We start from the raw sequence: 18,118 nt of genomic DNA on the forward strand, positions 1-18,118 counted from the left end.
GAATCTCCACTTCGCTATTTGATGGCTTTCCGGAGAAATACTTACACGTCTTGGAGCATTCTTGATCTGCAGTCATCAATACGTCTGACCTAGCTCTTGGCAAATTCCAGAGTTAGATTATGAGAACACTCAGTCCTCTTTTATTGTCATTTAGAAATGCATACATGCATTAAGAAATGATACAATGTTTCTCCGGAGTGATATCACAGAAAACAGGATAGACCAAAGACCAACACACACAGAACCACATAATTATAACATATAGTTACAGCAGTGCAAAGCAATACCATAATTTGATAAAGAACAGACCACGGGCACAGTAAAAAAAAGTCTCAAAGTTCCGAGCCGATCGACTCCTGAGTCCCCGATAGCAAGCGGCAAAAGGGAGAAACTCCCTGCCATAAACCTCCAGGTACCGTCAACTTGCCGATACCTTGGAAGCAGCCGATCACAGCCGACACTGAGTCCATCCGTCTGAAAACTTTGAGCTTCCGACTAGCCTCTCCGATACAGCCTCCCGAGCGCCATCCTCTGCTGAACGCCTTCGACCTCTCCCCTGCCGCTGAAACACGCAAAGCCGAAGATTTCGGGGCCTTCAGCTCCAGAGATTCCGGTTACCACACAGTAGCAGCGGCAGCGAAGCAGGCATTTCAGAAGTTTTCCAGATGTTCCCGTGCTCTCATGTCTGTCTCCATCAAATCAGAATTGTGCACGGTCCCCTACTTGACAGATAATAGACATCACCACCGAAGTGGCCGTGCGCGCTGCCGTTGCGCCGCCATCTTCTCCCCCCTCCCGGGAGGAGTTCATTGTTCATCCGGGGCTTCTGATTGGAGTAAACTCTGAACGGCACATCCTTTTTTTAATGCCATGGATGAACACAATTAGGCAAGAGGTTCATGAACGCCAGGTAGGAAACCCCAGATTTAATAGCACTGGTTCTCAAGTTAATTTAATGAACAAATTCAAAAGTTAGAGAAAATGAATAATATGCATGGGATCGTAAGATGACGTGTGCAACTGACTCTGGCCCTGCATGTTAAGCTTAATGAGCTGGAGAGAAGATACTCTTGTCCTTCATGTCAATAAACTTCAAAAGCAGCAAGAACACTTTTAACCACAGGAAAGGCAACAAGTGAATAGTTCAAAGTTAATTTTATTGTCAAAGTACATATATGTCACCACGTACAACTCCAAGATTCATTTTCCTGTGGGCATACTCAGTAGATCTGTAGAACAGTAAATATAAACAGGATCAATGAAAGATCAACCAGGGCGCAGAAGACAACAAACTATGAAAATGCGGGTGGCACTGTAGTGTAGTGGTTAGCACAATGCTTTACAATACAGATGACCAGGGTTCAGTTCCAGCCGGTACCTGTAAGGAGTTTGTACGTTCTCCCTGTAACCACGTGGTTTCCTCCCACAGTCCAAAGTTGTACTGGTTGGTAGGTTAATTGATCATTGTAAATTATCCTGTGATTAGCTAGGAGTAAATTAGTTGATTGCTTGATGGTGTGGCTCGAAGGGACAAATGGGCCTGTTCTACATTGTATCTCAATACATTAATACATAATACATACATACACAATTAGCAATAAATAACGAGAGCATGAGATAAGAGTCCTTAAAGTGAGATCATTGGTTGTGGGAACATCTCAATGATGGGGCAAGTGGGTGTAGTTATCCCCTTTTATGAGATAAGAGAGAGGCATAATATGATTAGGAATAGTCAGCATGGCTTTGTCAAAGGCAGGTTGTGCCTTACAAGCCTGATTGGATTTTTTGAGCTTGTGACTGAACACATTGATGAAGGAAGAGCAGTAGATGTAGTGTATATGGATTTCAGCAAGGCATTTGATACGGCACCCCTTGCAAGGCTTATTGAGAAGTAAGGAGGCATGGAATCTAAGGGGACATTGCTTTGTGGATCCAGAACTGGCTTGCCCACTGAAGGAAAAGAGTGGTTGTAGACGGGTCATATTCTGCATGGAGGTTGGTCACCAGCAATGTGCCTCAGGGATCTGTTCTGGGACCCCCTACTCTTCATGATTTTTATAAATGACCTGGATGAGAAAGTGGAGGAAATGAGGAAATTTAACCAATTTCCCCCGGGATCAATGAAGTATGACTATGACAATGACTATGAGAGATGGGTTAATAAATTTGCTGATAACGCAAAGATTGGTGGTGGTGTATATAATGTAGAGGGCTGTCAGAGGTTACAGCTGGATATTGATAGGATGCAAAACTGGGCTGAGAAGTGGCAGATGGAGTTCAACCAAGATAAGTGTGAAGTGGTTAATTTTGGTAGGTCAAATATGATGGCAGAATATAGTATTAATGGTAAGACTCTTGGCAGTGTGGAGGATCAGAGGGACCTTGGGGTCTGAGTCCATAGGACACTCAAAGCTGCTGTGCAAATTGACTCTGTGGTTAAGAAGGCATATGGTGCATTGGCCTTCATCAACCGTGGAACTGAGTTTGAGACCCAAGAGGTATTATTGCAGCTGTGTAGGACCGTGGTCAGACCCCACTTGGAGTACTGTGCTCAGTTCTGGTCGTCTCACTACAGGAAGGATGTGGAAACTATAGAAAGGGTACAGAGAAGATTGACAAGGATGTTGCCTGGATTGGAGAGCATGCCTTATGAGAATAGGTTGAGTGAACTCGGCCTTTTCTCCCTGGAGCGACGGAGGATGAGAAGTGACCTGATAGAGGTGTATAAGATGATGAGAGGCATTGATTGTGTGGATAGTCAGAGGCCTTTCACCAGGGCTGAAATGGCTAGCACAAGAGGGTACAGTTTTCAGATGCTTGGACGTAGGTACAGAGGGGATGTCAGGAATAAGTTGTTTATTTTTACGCAGAGAGTGGTGAATGCGTGGAATGGGCTGCCAGTGACGGTGGTGGAGGCAGATGCGATAGGGGACTCCTGGACAGGTGCATGGAGCTTAGAAAAATAGAATAAGTAACCCTGGTTAATTTCTCGGGTAGGGACATGTTCAGCATAGCTTTGTGGGCCAAAGGGCCTGTATTGTGCTGTAGGTTTTCTGTGTTTCTGTTTATTCAAGTGCATATAAATACATAAAAATTTCATTTTAAATTAGCTGTAAAGTAATACACTTACGACATCCTGCCTCATCAGATTCATCCAGGCAATCAAAAACGCCATCACAGTGGTAGAAAATATTGATGCACTGCTCTCCACTTGCACATTTAAACTGATATGAGGTGCAGTTGTACACTGTAATGAAATTAATTTTGATTAAAGGATCTAAGTCATACAGTACTATCAATTCAAAAGTTAATGACAAATTTGCTACCTTCTTTTGGCACTCACCACAGCCTTGTTCATCCAAACCATCCAGGCAGTCTTCATCACCATCACAAACGTAAACTGGGTCAATGCACCGATGTTCTGGGCATAAAAACTGTTCAGGCTGACAGGAACCTGTGGAATCTTCATTTTGAAGTAAAAGGAAAATGAGTTAAAATCTTCCATAGAAAATGCAGGAGGAATTCAGCAGGCCAGGCTACATCTATAGAAAAGAGTAAACAGTCGATGTCCCAGGCCAAGGTGCTTCATCGGAACTTTTCCATAGATGCTGCCTGGCCTGCTGAGATCCTCCAACATTTTATGTGTATTGCTTTGATTTCCAGCATCTGCAGATTTTCTCTTGTTTAAGATCTTCCACTTCTGATTCCTGTACTTAGTAACTCACACAACAAAAGTAAGGACACATCTCCAATGCTTTTTTAAAAATTAATTTTGGGATTCTGAGCATTGTGTACAAAGCCTACACTGATCATGGTAATACACACAAAATGTTGGAGGAACTCAGCATTCATGGAAATGAACAAACAATTGACATTTTGGGCCAAGAGCATTCCTGAGAACTGCTTGCTCATTCACAGATGCTCATGAGAACGAGTGGTGAACTGCCTTCTTGTACTCCACTCCCTCCTTTTCAAAATATTTTGGGGAGGGATGTAAGGATTAGGATCCACATTCCAAAATTTAAATTATCAAATGCTTGTGGATCAGTTGTTAATCAACAAATTGCTGTTAGTTGTTAATTAGTTTCATCTTAGTTTTTGGCTGCCCCATAACCAAATCCTCTGCAGCAAAAATCGTATGTTTCCAATAAATACTTTGTTGATCCCAAGTGGGAAATTCTTTCGTTACAACAGCAACACTTAAAAACACACTTAGCAATGTGCAGACCTAACTAATAATAAAGTACAGAATAATAATATACACAAATATTAATTTACCAGAGCATTAACTTGCAATAATTATTTATGAAATAATAACGCAGAGAGTATTGTACTATGATGTGTGTTCTCCTGTTGCACAGAGATGAACTGTTGTATGTGCTTATTGCATTTGGTAGGAAAGGTTTTCTGTAACGACTCTTGTGACAGCAGAGCTCAATGTGTCTGTTCAAAAGAGTGTTCTGCTGCTTATTCAGTAGGTCATGGAGAGGATGTGCCAGATTGTCCATAATGGATAAAAGTTTGTTTAGTGATCCTTGTCGTAGCCATGGATGGATCCAGCCTTTTTGATGAGTTTATTTAGTCTTTTTGCATCCTCCAACATAAAGCCACAAAGAAGACTGCACTCACTACAACAGACCGATAAAAGATCTCCAATATCCCGCTGCACACATTGAAGGATCTCAGCTTCCTTAGAAAATAGAGCCTGCTCATCCCCTTCTTGTAAGCAGCCTTGGTGTTGGTTTTCCAGTCAAATCTATTGTCAAGGTGAACACCCAAGTATTTGTACACCTCCACCACTGCAACAACTTCTCAGAGAATGTACACAGGACTCATCACAGTCTTCCTCCTAAAATCAATCACCATCTCCCTGGTTGGTCATATTCAGGAGCAGGTAATTGCTTCCACACCACTCCACAAACTTGTCCACCAGTCATCTACTCTGACTCCTGCCTATCTCTGATACATCCAACCATTGCAGTCATCAGAGGATTTCTGCAAGTGACAAGACTCAGATTTGTACTGAAGGTGCACAGTATGAACAGAAATGGAACAGGACAGTCCCTGGTGGGGCTCCAGTGCCACTCACCACCATCTCAAACAGAGAACTACCCCGCTGTACAAAATGGAGTCTGTCTGTCAGATAGTCAGAAATCCAGGAGATAGTGGATTTGTCTACGCCCAACCTTTGCAGCTTCTCACTCAGAAGAGTGGCCGGATAGTATTGAAGGCACTAGAGAAATCAAAAACTGTGATTCTCACAATGCCACCAGCATCATCCAGGTGGGAGTGAGCTTGCTGCAACATTCGTTTCCAATGTTTCAGACGAAAGCTATGTGTAGCTTGTTGCTCACAGCATGCACTTTGTGCTTGTACCCTTGCTGCCACAAAAGCTTTTGACACTGTCAGACAGCAAGATCATCTGGAAATGCTTCAAGATCTTGACATAGATGGGTAATATATACATTTCTTAAGCAACTTATACTGGGACCAGACAGCATCCATCAGAATAGAAGGAGAAGTGAGTGAGTATGTGAATATCATGAGAGGAGTCAGGCAAGGTTGTGTCTTTTTGCCAGACTTATTCAACCTGTATAGTGAAAATATCTTGAGAAGTATCAAAGACATCAAAGGATTCACAATTGGAGGCCATAATATAAATAACATCAGATATGCTGATGACATCGTACTAATAGCTGACTCAGAAACAAAACTTCAAGAACTACTCACTACAGTGGCAGCAGAAAGTAATCGCAGAGGCCTCTCAATCAACACCAAGAAGACAGAAAGCATGGTCACCTCCAGAAAGACAAACATCCCACAATGTGTGATCAAGATCGGAAATACAAACATCAAACAAGACAACAAATTCAAATACCTTGGCAGCCTAGTAACAAGTGATGGCAGGTGCGACACAGATATCAAATACAGAATAGCAATGGCGAAAGAAGTTTTCCAAAAAATGAAGACCATATTAACAGACAGAAAGATGAGCACGTACACTAAAAACAGAATACTGCAGTGCTACATTTATTCTATCCTGACTTATGGAAGTGAATGCTGGACCATTTCTCCAGCAATGGAAAAGAGACTAGAAGCAGCTGAATTATGGTTCTAAGGGAGAATGTTAAAAATATCATGGACCACACACACATCAAATGAAGAAGTTCTCAGAAGAACCCAAGCAGTTCGATCACTCATACCAACAATAAGAGAAAGACAACTCAGATTTCTAGGACACATCATGTGGAAATATGAACTAGAACGGGGTCCCCAACCTTTTTTGCACTGCGGACCGGTTTAATATTGACAATATTCTTGCGGACCGGCCAACCAGGGGTTGGGCGGGGAGGAGTGGAGGGTAGGGTTGCCAACGAACAAGAGTAGCAGTCAAATGCGTTATTTATCCAAAAGACTACAATGACCATGGAGCCTTGCGCGGGCACCAATGCGCATGCATGTCGTGACCTGCCGATTCCTCCCCCCCCCCCCCAAGCAAATCCTTTTTGGCGATTCTGTTCGTTGGGGTGGGTGTTAATCACTACCGGAATATAGGTGATAAGTGGGTAATACACTCAATTTTGTTTCTAAAAGGGTTTATTTAACGAATTTAATATTAAACACACAGCGCATATTTTCCTCGCATGAATATAGTGCTAAGTCAATTATCAGGGGAGGACAGGGGAGCTTGAAGTGTTGAACGAACTTCCAGTAGAAGTGGCAGAAGCAGGTTCGATATTATCATTTAAAGAAAAATTGGATAGGTATATGGACAGGAAAGGAATGGAGGATTATAGGCTGAGTGCAGGTCGGTGGGACTAGGTGAGAGTAGCGTTCGGCACGGACTAGAAGGGCCGAGATGGCCTGTTTCCCTGCTGTAATTGTTATATGGTTATATAGGTCACTTATAAGTCAATAGCATCATAACATTTTAAGTAATATTTGGATACTAAACGCACAGCACATATTTTCCCCGTATGAATATATAAAATCATTGCAACACACCAATATCGCTGAATCAGTGGGAGCCCTGGGCTTGTTTCCCTGCAACAACACTGTCCTATCGAGGGGTGATGGGAGACAGTGATACTCGAAGGAGGTTCCTGATGTCCAGTCTATTCCGCAATTTAGTTTTCGTTGCATTCATTGCAGAAAACTCCACTTAGCAGAAAAATGTTGGAAATGAAAGCAACGTTTTCAGTGCTTTCGTGGCTATCTCAGGATATTTAGCCTTGACTTTGATCCAAAATGCCGACAGAGATGTTATGTCAAACATACTTTTCAGCCCGTCATCATTTGCAAGCTCGAGAAGTTGATCGCCTTCCCGCCCTGACACGGATGACGTGCGGGTCATGACCTCGCATGCGTAATGGCTGATCAGTGGCCGTGACAGGGAATGAGGAAAGGTGCAGCTGACCAAATCATATCACTTCCTCGCGGTCCGGTAGCGCATGCTCTGCGGCCCGGTGGTTGGGGACCGCTGAACTAGAAAAACTCATACTCTCTGGAAAGATTGAGGGGAGCAAACCTAGAGGAAGACCTCGGCTTATGTACATCAAAAGCATAGTCAGGTGGCTACACATCGAGGAAATGGAAGTCATCCAAAAAACATATCTATAAAGTCATCCAAAAAACATATCTATATGGAAAACCATGGTCACCAAAGTCCGCATCGGATATGGTACCTAGACAGACAGATCCTTGCTGCCAAATTTTATGCAATATCAAAATCTGCAGTGTCAAATTGGGTAATATTCCCTTTTTCTTCTCAGTTTTTCACCACCGTTTGACAAAATGACCGTGCTGGGCTATCAGCAAGGAGAAAGATGTGAGAATAGGATTGTGATAGGGTTAACGGGAGAAATTAAGAGACAGATGCACAGTTGACTTGTTAAGCAGTGGGAGAATTGGTATTTGAAGAAGAGCACAAGCCACTGTCTCTTACGCCCTCCAATCCACTGCCGACCACGGACTTTACAATCACTGGTACTAAACACCACAAGAACTAGCTCCTCCATCAGGTTCTGGCAAAGCTGCTGTGCTTGTACTCTATCAACTGGCTACTCTCATCTGAAGCTGCAGGAGATTTTCTCCTTTAGGAGGTGGTGAAATGTCCCAATAAGTGAGGTGTTATGTGCCTGAGTGATATAGATGACAGATACACAGTGAGTTTTGCAACGATACGACTTTGAAATGCATGAAGGAATTCAAATTCACAGAGGAGAAAGCTGGAGACGCAATTGTTTTGGTTTGTAACTAAACCAAAAATTAACTGAAAGGAAAACAAGGAGAGTCCAGAATATGAGTCTAACTTAATTTTTTACTTTAAGTGAGGTGCGCACGTTTGACATGATGTCACGGTGACGTATACCATGCACGTACTTGTACACATAACCCATAATGAATTGGAGTCATTATGAAGTACAGCACAGAAACACACCCTTCAGCCCATCTAGTCCATGCTGAAACCATTTGAAAGGATTACTCTCATTGTCCTGCACCGGGGACCATAGCCCTCCATACCTCTGCCATCCATGTACCTGTCCATGATTTAATTATTTAAACAACAAAGAATAATTAATCAAGAAATACATTATTAACACAGAGATTCTGCTGATGCTGGAAATCCAAAGCAACCCACACTAAATGCTGGGGGAACTCAGCAGGTCAGGCAGCATCCATGAAAAAGAAAATGTCCTGAAGAAGGGTTTTGACCCAAAATGTCGACTGTTTACTCTTTTCTATAGATGCTGCTTGACCTGATGAGCTCCTCCAGCATTTTGTGTGTGTTGCAAACAATATATTTACAATATTGCTCAAATATTACTGAAATATTAAGTGATGAAAGGAGAATTGTCAGAAACTATTGACCAGTTGGTGGGATATGGCATTTAGAGATACTGACCCTGACCATATCAGTGAGGTTATTTAACTGTCTGTAGTACAATACCAAGTCTTCCGACTTTACTCTGACAATTGTCCTCTTAAATGTTGCCTTCCTTAATGTGTCTGCAGTACCTCATGGACCTTTGTTCCTCTCCTGCTCCTGCTCTAAGACTTCCAGCATCAAAGCAGCAATGGTGTGTTTGCTCAGTGTAGTACCACAATATGATGCTCTGTACGTGTGATGCTGCTGCAAGTGAGGCTTCCATTGCACCTGTGCATACATCTACCTGTGCAGATGACAATAAACTTGACTTTGATGAACCGAAAATCTCCAAGATGACTTTTGAGAACACCTTACAGCTCCCTCTACTGTCTTATGCATCTCTTCTTTAAGACATGACGGTTGTTTTTAAGACCACAAGACCTACAGCAGAATCAGGCCATTCAGCCGATCAGCCTGGGATAAACCTGCACTGATCACATTGCAAATCAAGGACTAAATGTCAGCTGATAACGAATTTGCTTGGGTTTCCTTGTATCTGAATTCCAACTGAATGCCATTTCTAATCTTAAACCATAACCCTAGGGGCAGAGTTAGGCTATTCTGCTCATCGAGTCTGCCCTGCCATTTCATCATGACTGAGCCGTTCTCCCTCAGCTCCAATGTCCTGCCTTCTCCCCATAACACTTCACACCCTAACTAATCATGAGCCTATCAACCTCTGCCTTAAGTGCACCCAGTGACCTGGCCTCCTCAGCCACCTGTGGCAAGAAGCACAAACTTGATTTAACTGCTGCTAATCAAATTGAGTTGATGAGCTAAATGAGGCACCCGGTCAGTCCTGGCTGCATGTCGATTCAGTGCGATACGCAGGAAGTACCAAGCTGGATAGGAGTGATTGAACTATGCATCACAACACTCATGCCTAGAGCTATCAAATTTATCTCCACTCAATACACGAAACCTCTAAGAGGACCATAACCTTATCGTAGGGTTTGGAGGTTTGCATGTCTCAATGACCTGGACAGCTAGGTTGGCTGGAGTTCGGGCTTTGTGCTTTGGCTCCTGGTAGGGTCACCCATGTCAAACAAGTTAAAGGGTAGAGGCTGGACTAAGAGTGGTCCACCGGTCCTCCAGGTTTGGGGGTTCAGCTCAGGGCTAACAACTCTGACTGGTAAAACAAAATTGTTATGGAAACAGCAATTCAGAATCCTTCTACATCTGAGTGCAATGGTATTCCTGAAACTTCACCCGGGACTTGCATGGCTGATGGTAGTGAACACCGAGCTACTGACACAATGAAGGAAGTCCTGAACAGCACCAGAGATGGAGGACCTAAACACTAACAGCATATTGGGCAGTAGAATTTCAGCAATAAATGACATATTGTATCAGAATGTAGATGAAAAACAAACAGACTATCAAATAATTCATCTTCAAAGTTCATTTCTCTCCAAATGTGCCTAGTTTCTAAGTAACTCTTAAAAGACTCAATGAAGGATCATTGTATATCTGTGTGCAATGGTATGGACATTCAGAGATGGAGGATCTTCTACGCTTCCTTAAACGCCAGTGGTGTAATGGGCAGTAAGTTAAGTCACAATTTATTAAACTATTAAAACAGATGGCTATAAAATCAGACTAAATCACAAAAGAAAACTGGGTAGTTTCATTTCAAGTAGCCTAATTTTATAATTTAAACTTATAAAATCATTTTGCAAAAAATATGATACTCACTACAGCTCAGCTCATCTGAGCCATCCCCACAGTCATTGTCCGTGTCGCATACCCATCTCTTAGGGACGCAGTAGGAATTAGCACAGGTGAAGTAGTCTGTTGCACAAGTGCTGGGCCCATGGGTTGGACATTCCTGTTCATCACTTCCATCAGAGCAATCGTTTTGTCCGTCACATCTCCAGTAATTTGGAATGCATTGGAGATTTGTACATGTAAAGGCCGATGAAGAACATGTAGTATCTAATACACAGAAATAAGACAACAGCCTTCAGAAATATGTATCAAAACATGACTTTGCTTAAGTGAGTAAGTCAGTAAAAGTTCCTGTTCACAGGTTACATACACAAGATATGGGGAGGCATGGTGGCCTAGTGGTTAGTTTAGAAAGTGTTTTGTGTTTAATTTGATTTAATTCCAAGATTATAGCCCCTACAGTGAGACCCTGTAAAAATGTGTTGTTATTCTGAGCATCTGAGCTTTGAACCAATTTGTTATACTTTTTTATGTTGAAACTGAATGAAACAACAGGTGGCTGATCTAGGGATTAAGAATAATCTCATAATGTGAGAATAGTAAAGAATGCAGAAACTTAAAGATATCTCCTCCAAGAGGACCACCGACTTGTCGTAAGGTTTGGAGGCCCGCATGTCTCAATAACCCAGACAGCTATGTTGGCTGGTGTCAGGACTTTAGGCTTTGGCTTTTGGTAGAGTCTCCCATGTCAAACAGGTCAAAGGGTAGAGGCCAGACTAGGAGTGGTCCACCAAGTTCAGGGGTTCAGTTCAAGGATAACAACCCTGATGGTCAAAAACAATAACAATTATTATGGAAATAGCAATGAAGAATTCTTCTATACAGACGGAGATGGAGGATCTTCAAAGCTGCCCTAAACACAGTCAGTCCTGGGATCATTCTGGTGAACCCCCTCTGGACTCTCTCCAATGCCAGCACATCTTTTCTTGGATAAGGGGCCCAAAACTACTCACAATTCTTCAAGTGTAGTCTGACCAATGTCTTATAAAGCCTGAGCATTACATGCTTCCTTTTGTATTCTACACCTCTTGAAATAAATGCCAACAGTGTATTTGCCTTCCTTACCACTGACTCAACCTGCCAGCTGACATTGAGTGAATTCTGTACAAGAACTCCCAAGTGACCCTGCATCTCTGATATTTGAATTTACTCCCCATTTCAAAATAGTCTGTTTTTATTCCTTCTGTCAAAATCTTTCCTACATTATATTCTGTCACTTCTTTACCCGTTTCTCCAATCTGTCTATGTCCTTCTGCAGACTCCCTCCTACCTGCCCCCCCCCCCACCTATCTTCGTATTGTCTGCAAACCTGGCCACAAACCATCAATTCCTTCATCCAGATCATTGACAATGTGAAAAGAAGCTGTCTCAGCACTGACCCCTGCAGCACCCCACTGGTCACTGCAGCCACCAGAAAAGGCCTCCTTGATCCCACTCTTTGCCTCCTACCTGGTGTAATGAGCAGTAAGTTAAAGATATCTAATTAATTTACAAGATACCAAATAACCTTGTGGAACATACAAGATGTCTGATAAGGTCAAGTATAAACCTCATCTCAACGGCAGTCTGGTGTTTATGATTCATAATGTTGTGATTCAAGTTCTGACTCCAGATATATAAGCATGCAATTAAGACTGAGACTTCAGTACAATTCTCAGGAAGTAATAGTGGGCTGTCACGGTAGCGTAGTGGTTAGCAGAATGCTTTACAGTACAGACAATTGGGCTTCAATTCCCGCCACGGCCTGTAAGGAGTTTGTACGTTCTCCCCATGACTGCGTGGGTTTCCTCCAGGTGCTTCGGTTTCCTCCCACAGTCCAAACACATATTGGTTGGTAGATTAATCGGTCATTGCAAAAAACTGAAGTGTGATTAGGCTAGGATAAAATTAGGCAGCGCAGATCAAAGTGTTGGAAAGGCCTATTCCACATTAAATTAATAAGATGCTAAAACACATTGTGTAAAAATAGTGCTTCACCTGTTTTACCTATAGACACTTTCTGAGTGCACAGAAAATAGTCACAAAACACACCAACAATATCCATACATTGTTATATTTTGTCAATAGTACATTATAATTTTAGGAAATAAAATCAGACCTTTATTTCAGTACATGTATATTATTAATATACATGTACTGAATTTGTAAACAATGAGAGAAAAAAACACTAAAAATGCAATGCTATCAATCTTGAAGCTGTTTTGATATGTTGGGACCGGGTTAGATCCTTAGAGATCTTGACAGCTTGGAACTTCAAATTGCTCACTATTTCCGCTTCTACTATCTCTGTGAGGATTGGTTTGTGTTCCCTCATCTTACCCTTCCTGAAGTCCACAATCAGCTCTTTTGTCTGATTGAAATTGATTGCAAAGTTGTTGCTGTCACTACTCAACTAGCTGGTCTATCTCTCTCCTCTCATCTCTATCTGAGATTCTACCAACAACTGGATCATCAGGAAACTTACAGACGCCATTTGAGCTATACCTAGCCACACAGTACAGAGGGAGTAGAGCAGTGGGCTAAGCACACATCTCTGTGGTGCACTAGTGCTGATTGTCAGCGAGGAGGAGGTATTATCACCAATCCGCTCAGATTGTTGTCTTCCGGTTAGGAAGTGAAGGATCCAATTGCAGAGGGAGGTACAGAGGCCCAGGGTTTGTAGCTTATCTATCAGGTCTGTGGGAATGATGGTATTACACGCTAAGCTATAGTCAACCAGCAACATCCTAACATAAGTGTTTGTATTTTCCAGGTGATCTAAGGCCGTGCGAAGAACCACTGAAATTGCATCTGCAATAGACCTATTGTGGTGACAGGCAAATTACAGTGGGCCCATGTCCTTGTTGAGGCAGGAGTTGATTCTAGCCATGGCCAACCTCTCAAAGCATTTCGTCACCATAGATGTGATTTCTACTGGATGATAGTCATTCAGGCAACTCACACGACTCTCCTTAGGTACTGGTATAATTGTTGCCCTTTTAAAGCAGGTGGGAACTTCTGTCTGTACAGTGAGAGGTTGAAAATGTCCCTGAATACTTCAGGACTAATTAGTGTTTGGGTGTTTCTGATTTGCTTGTGAACACTGTGGGCTGAACGGCCTGCTCCTGTGCTGTACTCTTCCATGTTTTATGTTCTAAGACCTTGGACTCAATACCTCATTGTGTAATTGGATCCTCAATTTCCTCACTCGCAGATCCTAGTCTATTCAGATGGACGACGACATCTCCTCCACAATCTCCATTAGCACCAAGCTGTGTGCTTAGTTCCCTGCTCCTCTCACTTCATACCTTGAATGTGAGGCTAAGCACAACTCCACTGCCACATTTAAATTTGCTGATGACCCCAGTGTCGCTGGCCGAACCAAAGGTGGTGACAAACCTGCTCTTTATTACTTTCTCTATTTGCATCATAAGATTTGTACAAAAAAATCTATTTGTTACTTCAATATACTTTATTTTGTAGCTTTTTTAAAGACACTGTCTATTAAAACAGCATGCATGGACATTCTTGGAAATCAAATCTATTTCACAGTATTATTCCCATAAAAAAAATATAGCTACCTCAAGCATATCCTCCCATTTTAAATTGTGCTTTGATGCTGTTACTACTTACCAGAATTCACAGTCACTGGTGCATGAATCAAAACACTACTTGAGGTATCACTCATGATGTAGTAATTATGTGCAATCAATTCTTTCTGAATTATACTGGTAGATATATTATAAATTTAATTAACAAAACAAAGATAAGCATTCTAAGAACAGAGGACAATTAATGACATTCTGTAAAATGTCATAATATTTATTTCTTAACCCAAGAATGTTTTAATTAAATGTGCTGAAAGGTAAATTTGATCTGGTACAACTGGAGGATTTTAAGCAAGTTCATTAGCACACTAAAGTTTTCAATTATACTGATATATTGGTTGGTTTGTATGTAAATTTCAACAGTACGTACTTAAAGTTCCACAGTTAACTTCATCGCTATTATCAAGGCAGTCATTAACTCCATCGCAGCGATTGTAACCTGGCACGCATTTTCCATTGGCACAAGTGAAAGAGAAGGTGGCACATTGTGGTTTGGGTGGCTCGCTGAATGGATCTTCAATGCAGTTTAGGTTGTTGGAGTCCCGTTTCATTCCATAAGGGCAGCCACAGACTCTCTGAAAATTGGGTGTCGGAAAGCAAAAATGACTACAGTCTCCATTGGGGTTTGCTGGTTTGTTACAGGAGTTAGATCCTATATTTTAAAAATAGCAGAATGCTTATCAGATGGACATAAAAGATAGGATTTCAATACAAAACCAAGATATGGTTTCATTATTATAAATAAGTTTTAAAATAAAATATTTGCTTTATTTAATCAGACAGGTGTTATTTAATTATAATTGAAGTAGAATGCCTTAATTCACAGAAATGATCCAGGTTATAATATTGGTACGACCATTCATTAAACACAGCAAGAGTATTTTCCTTTTTAACAAAAATGTGGACCCAAAGTTCAAGTGAGAATCGCAGGTTCCTACACAATCTAAATGGCATAAGCCAAAATTTCACAGATAAAGCAGCTTACTTACCCTTCAAAAGCCACATTATCTCATCATTTTTCTCTATTTCACTGTAACAGACAGCACTCGGTGAACACACTCCACACACACACACACACACTCACACACACACTCACTCACACTTGTCATTCTGCTGTCATTGCACTGAGTATGTGCACTTCAATTTATTCCCTGGTATACTCTCATTCCAGGTCCTAAATGGAGCTGATGCACTTGGGCTGGTTTTCCACCATACGCAGAGGAAGATTTCATCACTTTAGTAATGGAGATGTGTAAATGTGTATATGTTGTTTGTGCACTGTACTTAAGGTAGATATTTCTGTTTATTTTGTAATGTGATTGTAATTACATTGTGGGGAGCATCATATTCTAATTCACCTGTAGTCTTAAGTTAAGGATGGTATGTCCTGTTATCTAATAAAATGGGGCATCTCACCCTCAGTGAGAGAGAGAAATCGGTCTCAATATGATGCCAGCTGTGTCTCATTTTGTCGAATAAAGAGACTAATACATACGTACACGCTGTGTTCTTCTGGTGACTTTGTTCATAGGACAACAGTATCACTGCATACATCTAACATAATTCTTTCATTTCATAGACTATTCACCCTGCACCTATCCACAATTAAACTAATGCAACAGATATTGTATCTTACTGTTAATAAATGTAATTAAAGATTGTGTTATTATTGCTATCTTGAAAAACAGAACTAAAAATCTATGAGAAAACATACAAAAGTCAGATTTCTTTACAATAGAGCTTCCCTAACCCAGGAGGTGCCTATATAAGAGAGGCTGACACCTACTGGGGTGTTTCTAGGTTACCTGAGTCTTCAACGTCAAAAGGACAATACAAATGCTAAATGAGCAGTTGCCAACTCAGGCATGACAGCACTTTTGCTGATCTTTTGAAAGGTCACAAATGATATGTTTTGTAACTTCAAAACACTAAATCAATTAAAGGATAGGTTCGGAACTGGTAAGGTGAGCCTATCTTAGTTTTTTTTTACTTTAAGTGAGGTGTGTCCATAAGTGTGGTGGCATAATTACGAGTACCATTTACATACTTTTACATATAACTTACAATGCACTATGTAAACAACAAAGAATGCTCAAACAATATATTTACAATATTACTGAAATATTAAATACACAACAACAGGTTTTATCCAGAGCAAGTCATTCAACTAAATTTGATTATTAATTTATTGCTCATTTCACTTGTGGTAAAATTGGCTTTTCTTCTGCTATTTTTGTACTGGCAAACCAAGACGTAAAAAATTTTGTGCCCTGCACATTGCAGAGGACATTCATTTTCTTCTCATTACCTTCTGCATAATTCTAAATTTGAATCTAATAGATTTCTTCAGATACATAAAATGAATACAATCTGTATATTCACACCTACCAGTCTGGATAGAAGCGTCAAAGGATTTTACATGCATAATGTTGTCAATGCCTCTTCTGATAATAGTCATCCCTCCACCATCTACTTTCTGCACACGGACAATTCCCCTCAACCTCCAGTCCGTAAAATATGCATAATCTGTAAGAAAAGTTGAAGAATCGGTTTAATGAGTTTTGTCCTGCATGAAATAAACATGACTTTAAGCTGTAAAATTTTAGGATTTATTCTACAGGTGCACATTCCTTTATCTGAAATTCTGAAATCCAAAAAGCTCTGAAAACCAAAGTTTTTCTCGCCAACAGCTGACGGCACTCAGGTGTGACGTGGCAGCACTAGCAGAGGCCGCCAGACATCAGTTGTGGCTCAGCGCTCGTACTGGTTATACGTGCATTTGCTGTTCGCTGATATTTTTGTGTTCACTGGTGACTTTGTGCTTAATTTCACTGGGAAAATATCAAAAAGAGCTGCAGATACCCCTATGGATAACAATGAGAAAAACAGAAAGAAGCATCTATCATTATTAATAATGCAGAAAGTGGAGTTATTGCAGAAGCTTGATCGTGGTGTGCCTGTGCGCCGTCTTACTGAAGAAAGTAGTGTCAGAGCTACCACTGTATATAATTTAAATAAACAGAAAGACAAGTTACCGAAGTTTTATAGTGACAGTGATATTCTACATTTATTCCAATAAGTCATTTACCAAATGTTTGATATGGTTTGTTTGAAGCTGTATATTTTTATGTTTTATTGAATGTTTTTGTTGGAAATAAAATTTTTTCTTGTCATTATTCCATAAACAATACAGTATAACAACTACTTACACAGCATTTACATTGTATTAGGTATTATAAGTAATCTAGAGATGATTTAAAGTATACGGGAGGATGTACATAGGTTTGGTGCGCCACCGGGTCCTAAAGTCCACCGCACTGAGACAGGTTAAATAAGGGACTTGAGCATACGTGTTTTTTGGTATCGGGGGGGGGGGGGGTCTGAAATCTGAAAAATTCTGAAATCCAAAATGCAACTGGCCCCAAGGATTTCAGATAAGGGATTGTGGACCTGTATTAAGATATGTCGTTAAGTAAAAGGACTAATACTTTCACAGAAGAATAACTTACCACCAAATACTGTAAGACCAAAAGGGTGTGACATCTGGCTAATTCGACTGAGGGTCTGTCTGTCTGAACCACTGAGAGAACAGTGCTCAATTTTGTCAAAAAAGGCATCCACCCAATAGAGACGTAAATTACTAGAAAAGCAGAAAATGTTTAAGAAATTTCAAAGTGAAATTAAATAACTAAATAAAGCAATGTACAGAGCATGCCCCTAAGAATAAATTCACTGTTCTATTAATCTGGTTAACTACTAACTCTCTTAAAAGTATACGAGTCTGGTGCAAAAAACGATGATTATATCAAACCCCAGAAAATTACTGCACGGTACTAGACCTGGGTGTAATGGGATGGCTGAGAACGAAGGCAAT

The 18,118-nt window shown here is 40.9% G+C and overlaps 1 protein-coding gene across 1 annotated transcript in view; it reads right to left on the minus strand.

Annotated features, from left to right (window-relative positions):
- The window catches only part of lrp2a (low density lipoprotein receptor-related protein 2a), a 405,821-nt gene that overhangs the window by 267,698 nt on the left and 120,005 nt on the right, over window positions 1-18,118 (minus strand). The window contains exons 17-22 of the mRNA XM_072259785.1: window positions 17,754-17,884; window positions 16,633-16,770; window positions 14,615-14,896; window positions 10,625-10,864; window positions 3,344-3,463; window positions 3,131-3,247 (exon numbers count right to left, since the gene is read on the minus strand). Coding sequence (XP_072115886.1) covers window positions 3,131-3,247; window positions 3,344-3,463; window positions 10,625-10,864; window positions 14,615-14,896; window positions 16,633-16,770; window positions 17,754-17,884 — 1,028 coding nt within the window. The remainder of the gene's footprint in view (window positions 1-3,130; window positions 3,248-3,343; window positions 3,464-10,624; window positions 10,865-14,614; window positions 14,897-16,632; window positions 16,771-17,753; window positions 17,885-18,118) is intronic.

Source organism: Mobula birostris, chromosome 6, assembly GCF_030028105.1.
Source record: "Mobula birostris isolate sMobBir1 chromosome 6, sMobBir1.hap1, whole genome shotgun sequence".
Classification (NCBI taxonomy): domain Eukaryota; kingdom Metazoa; phylum Chordata; class Chondrichthyes; order Myliobatiformes; family Myliobatidae; genus Mobula; species Mobula birostris.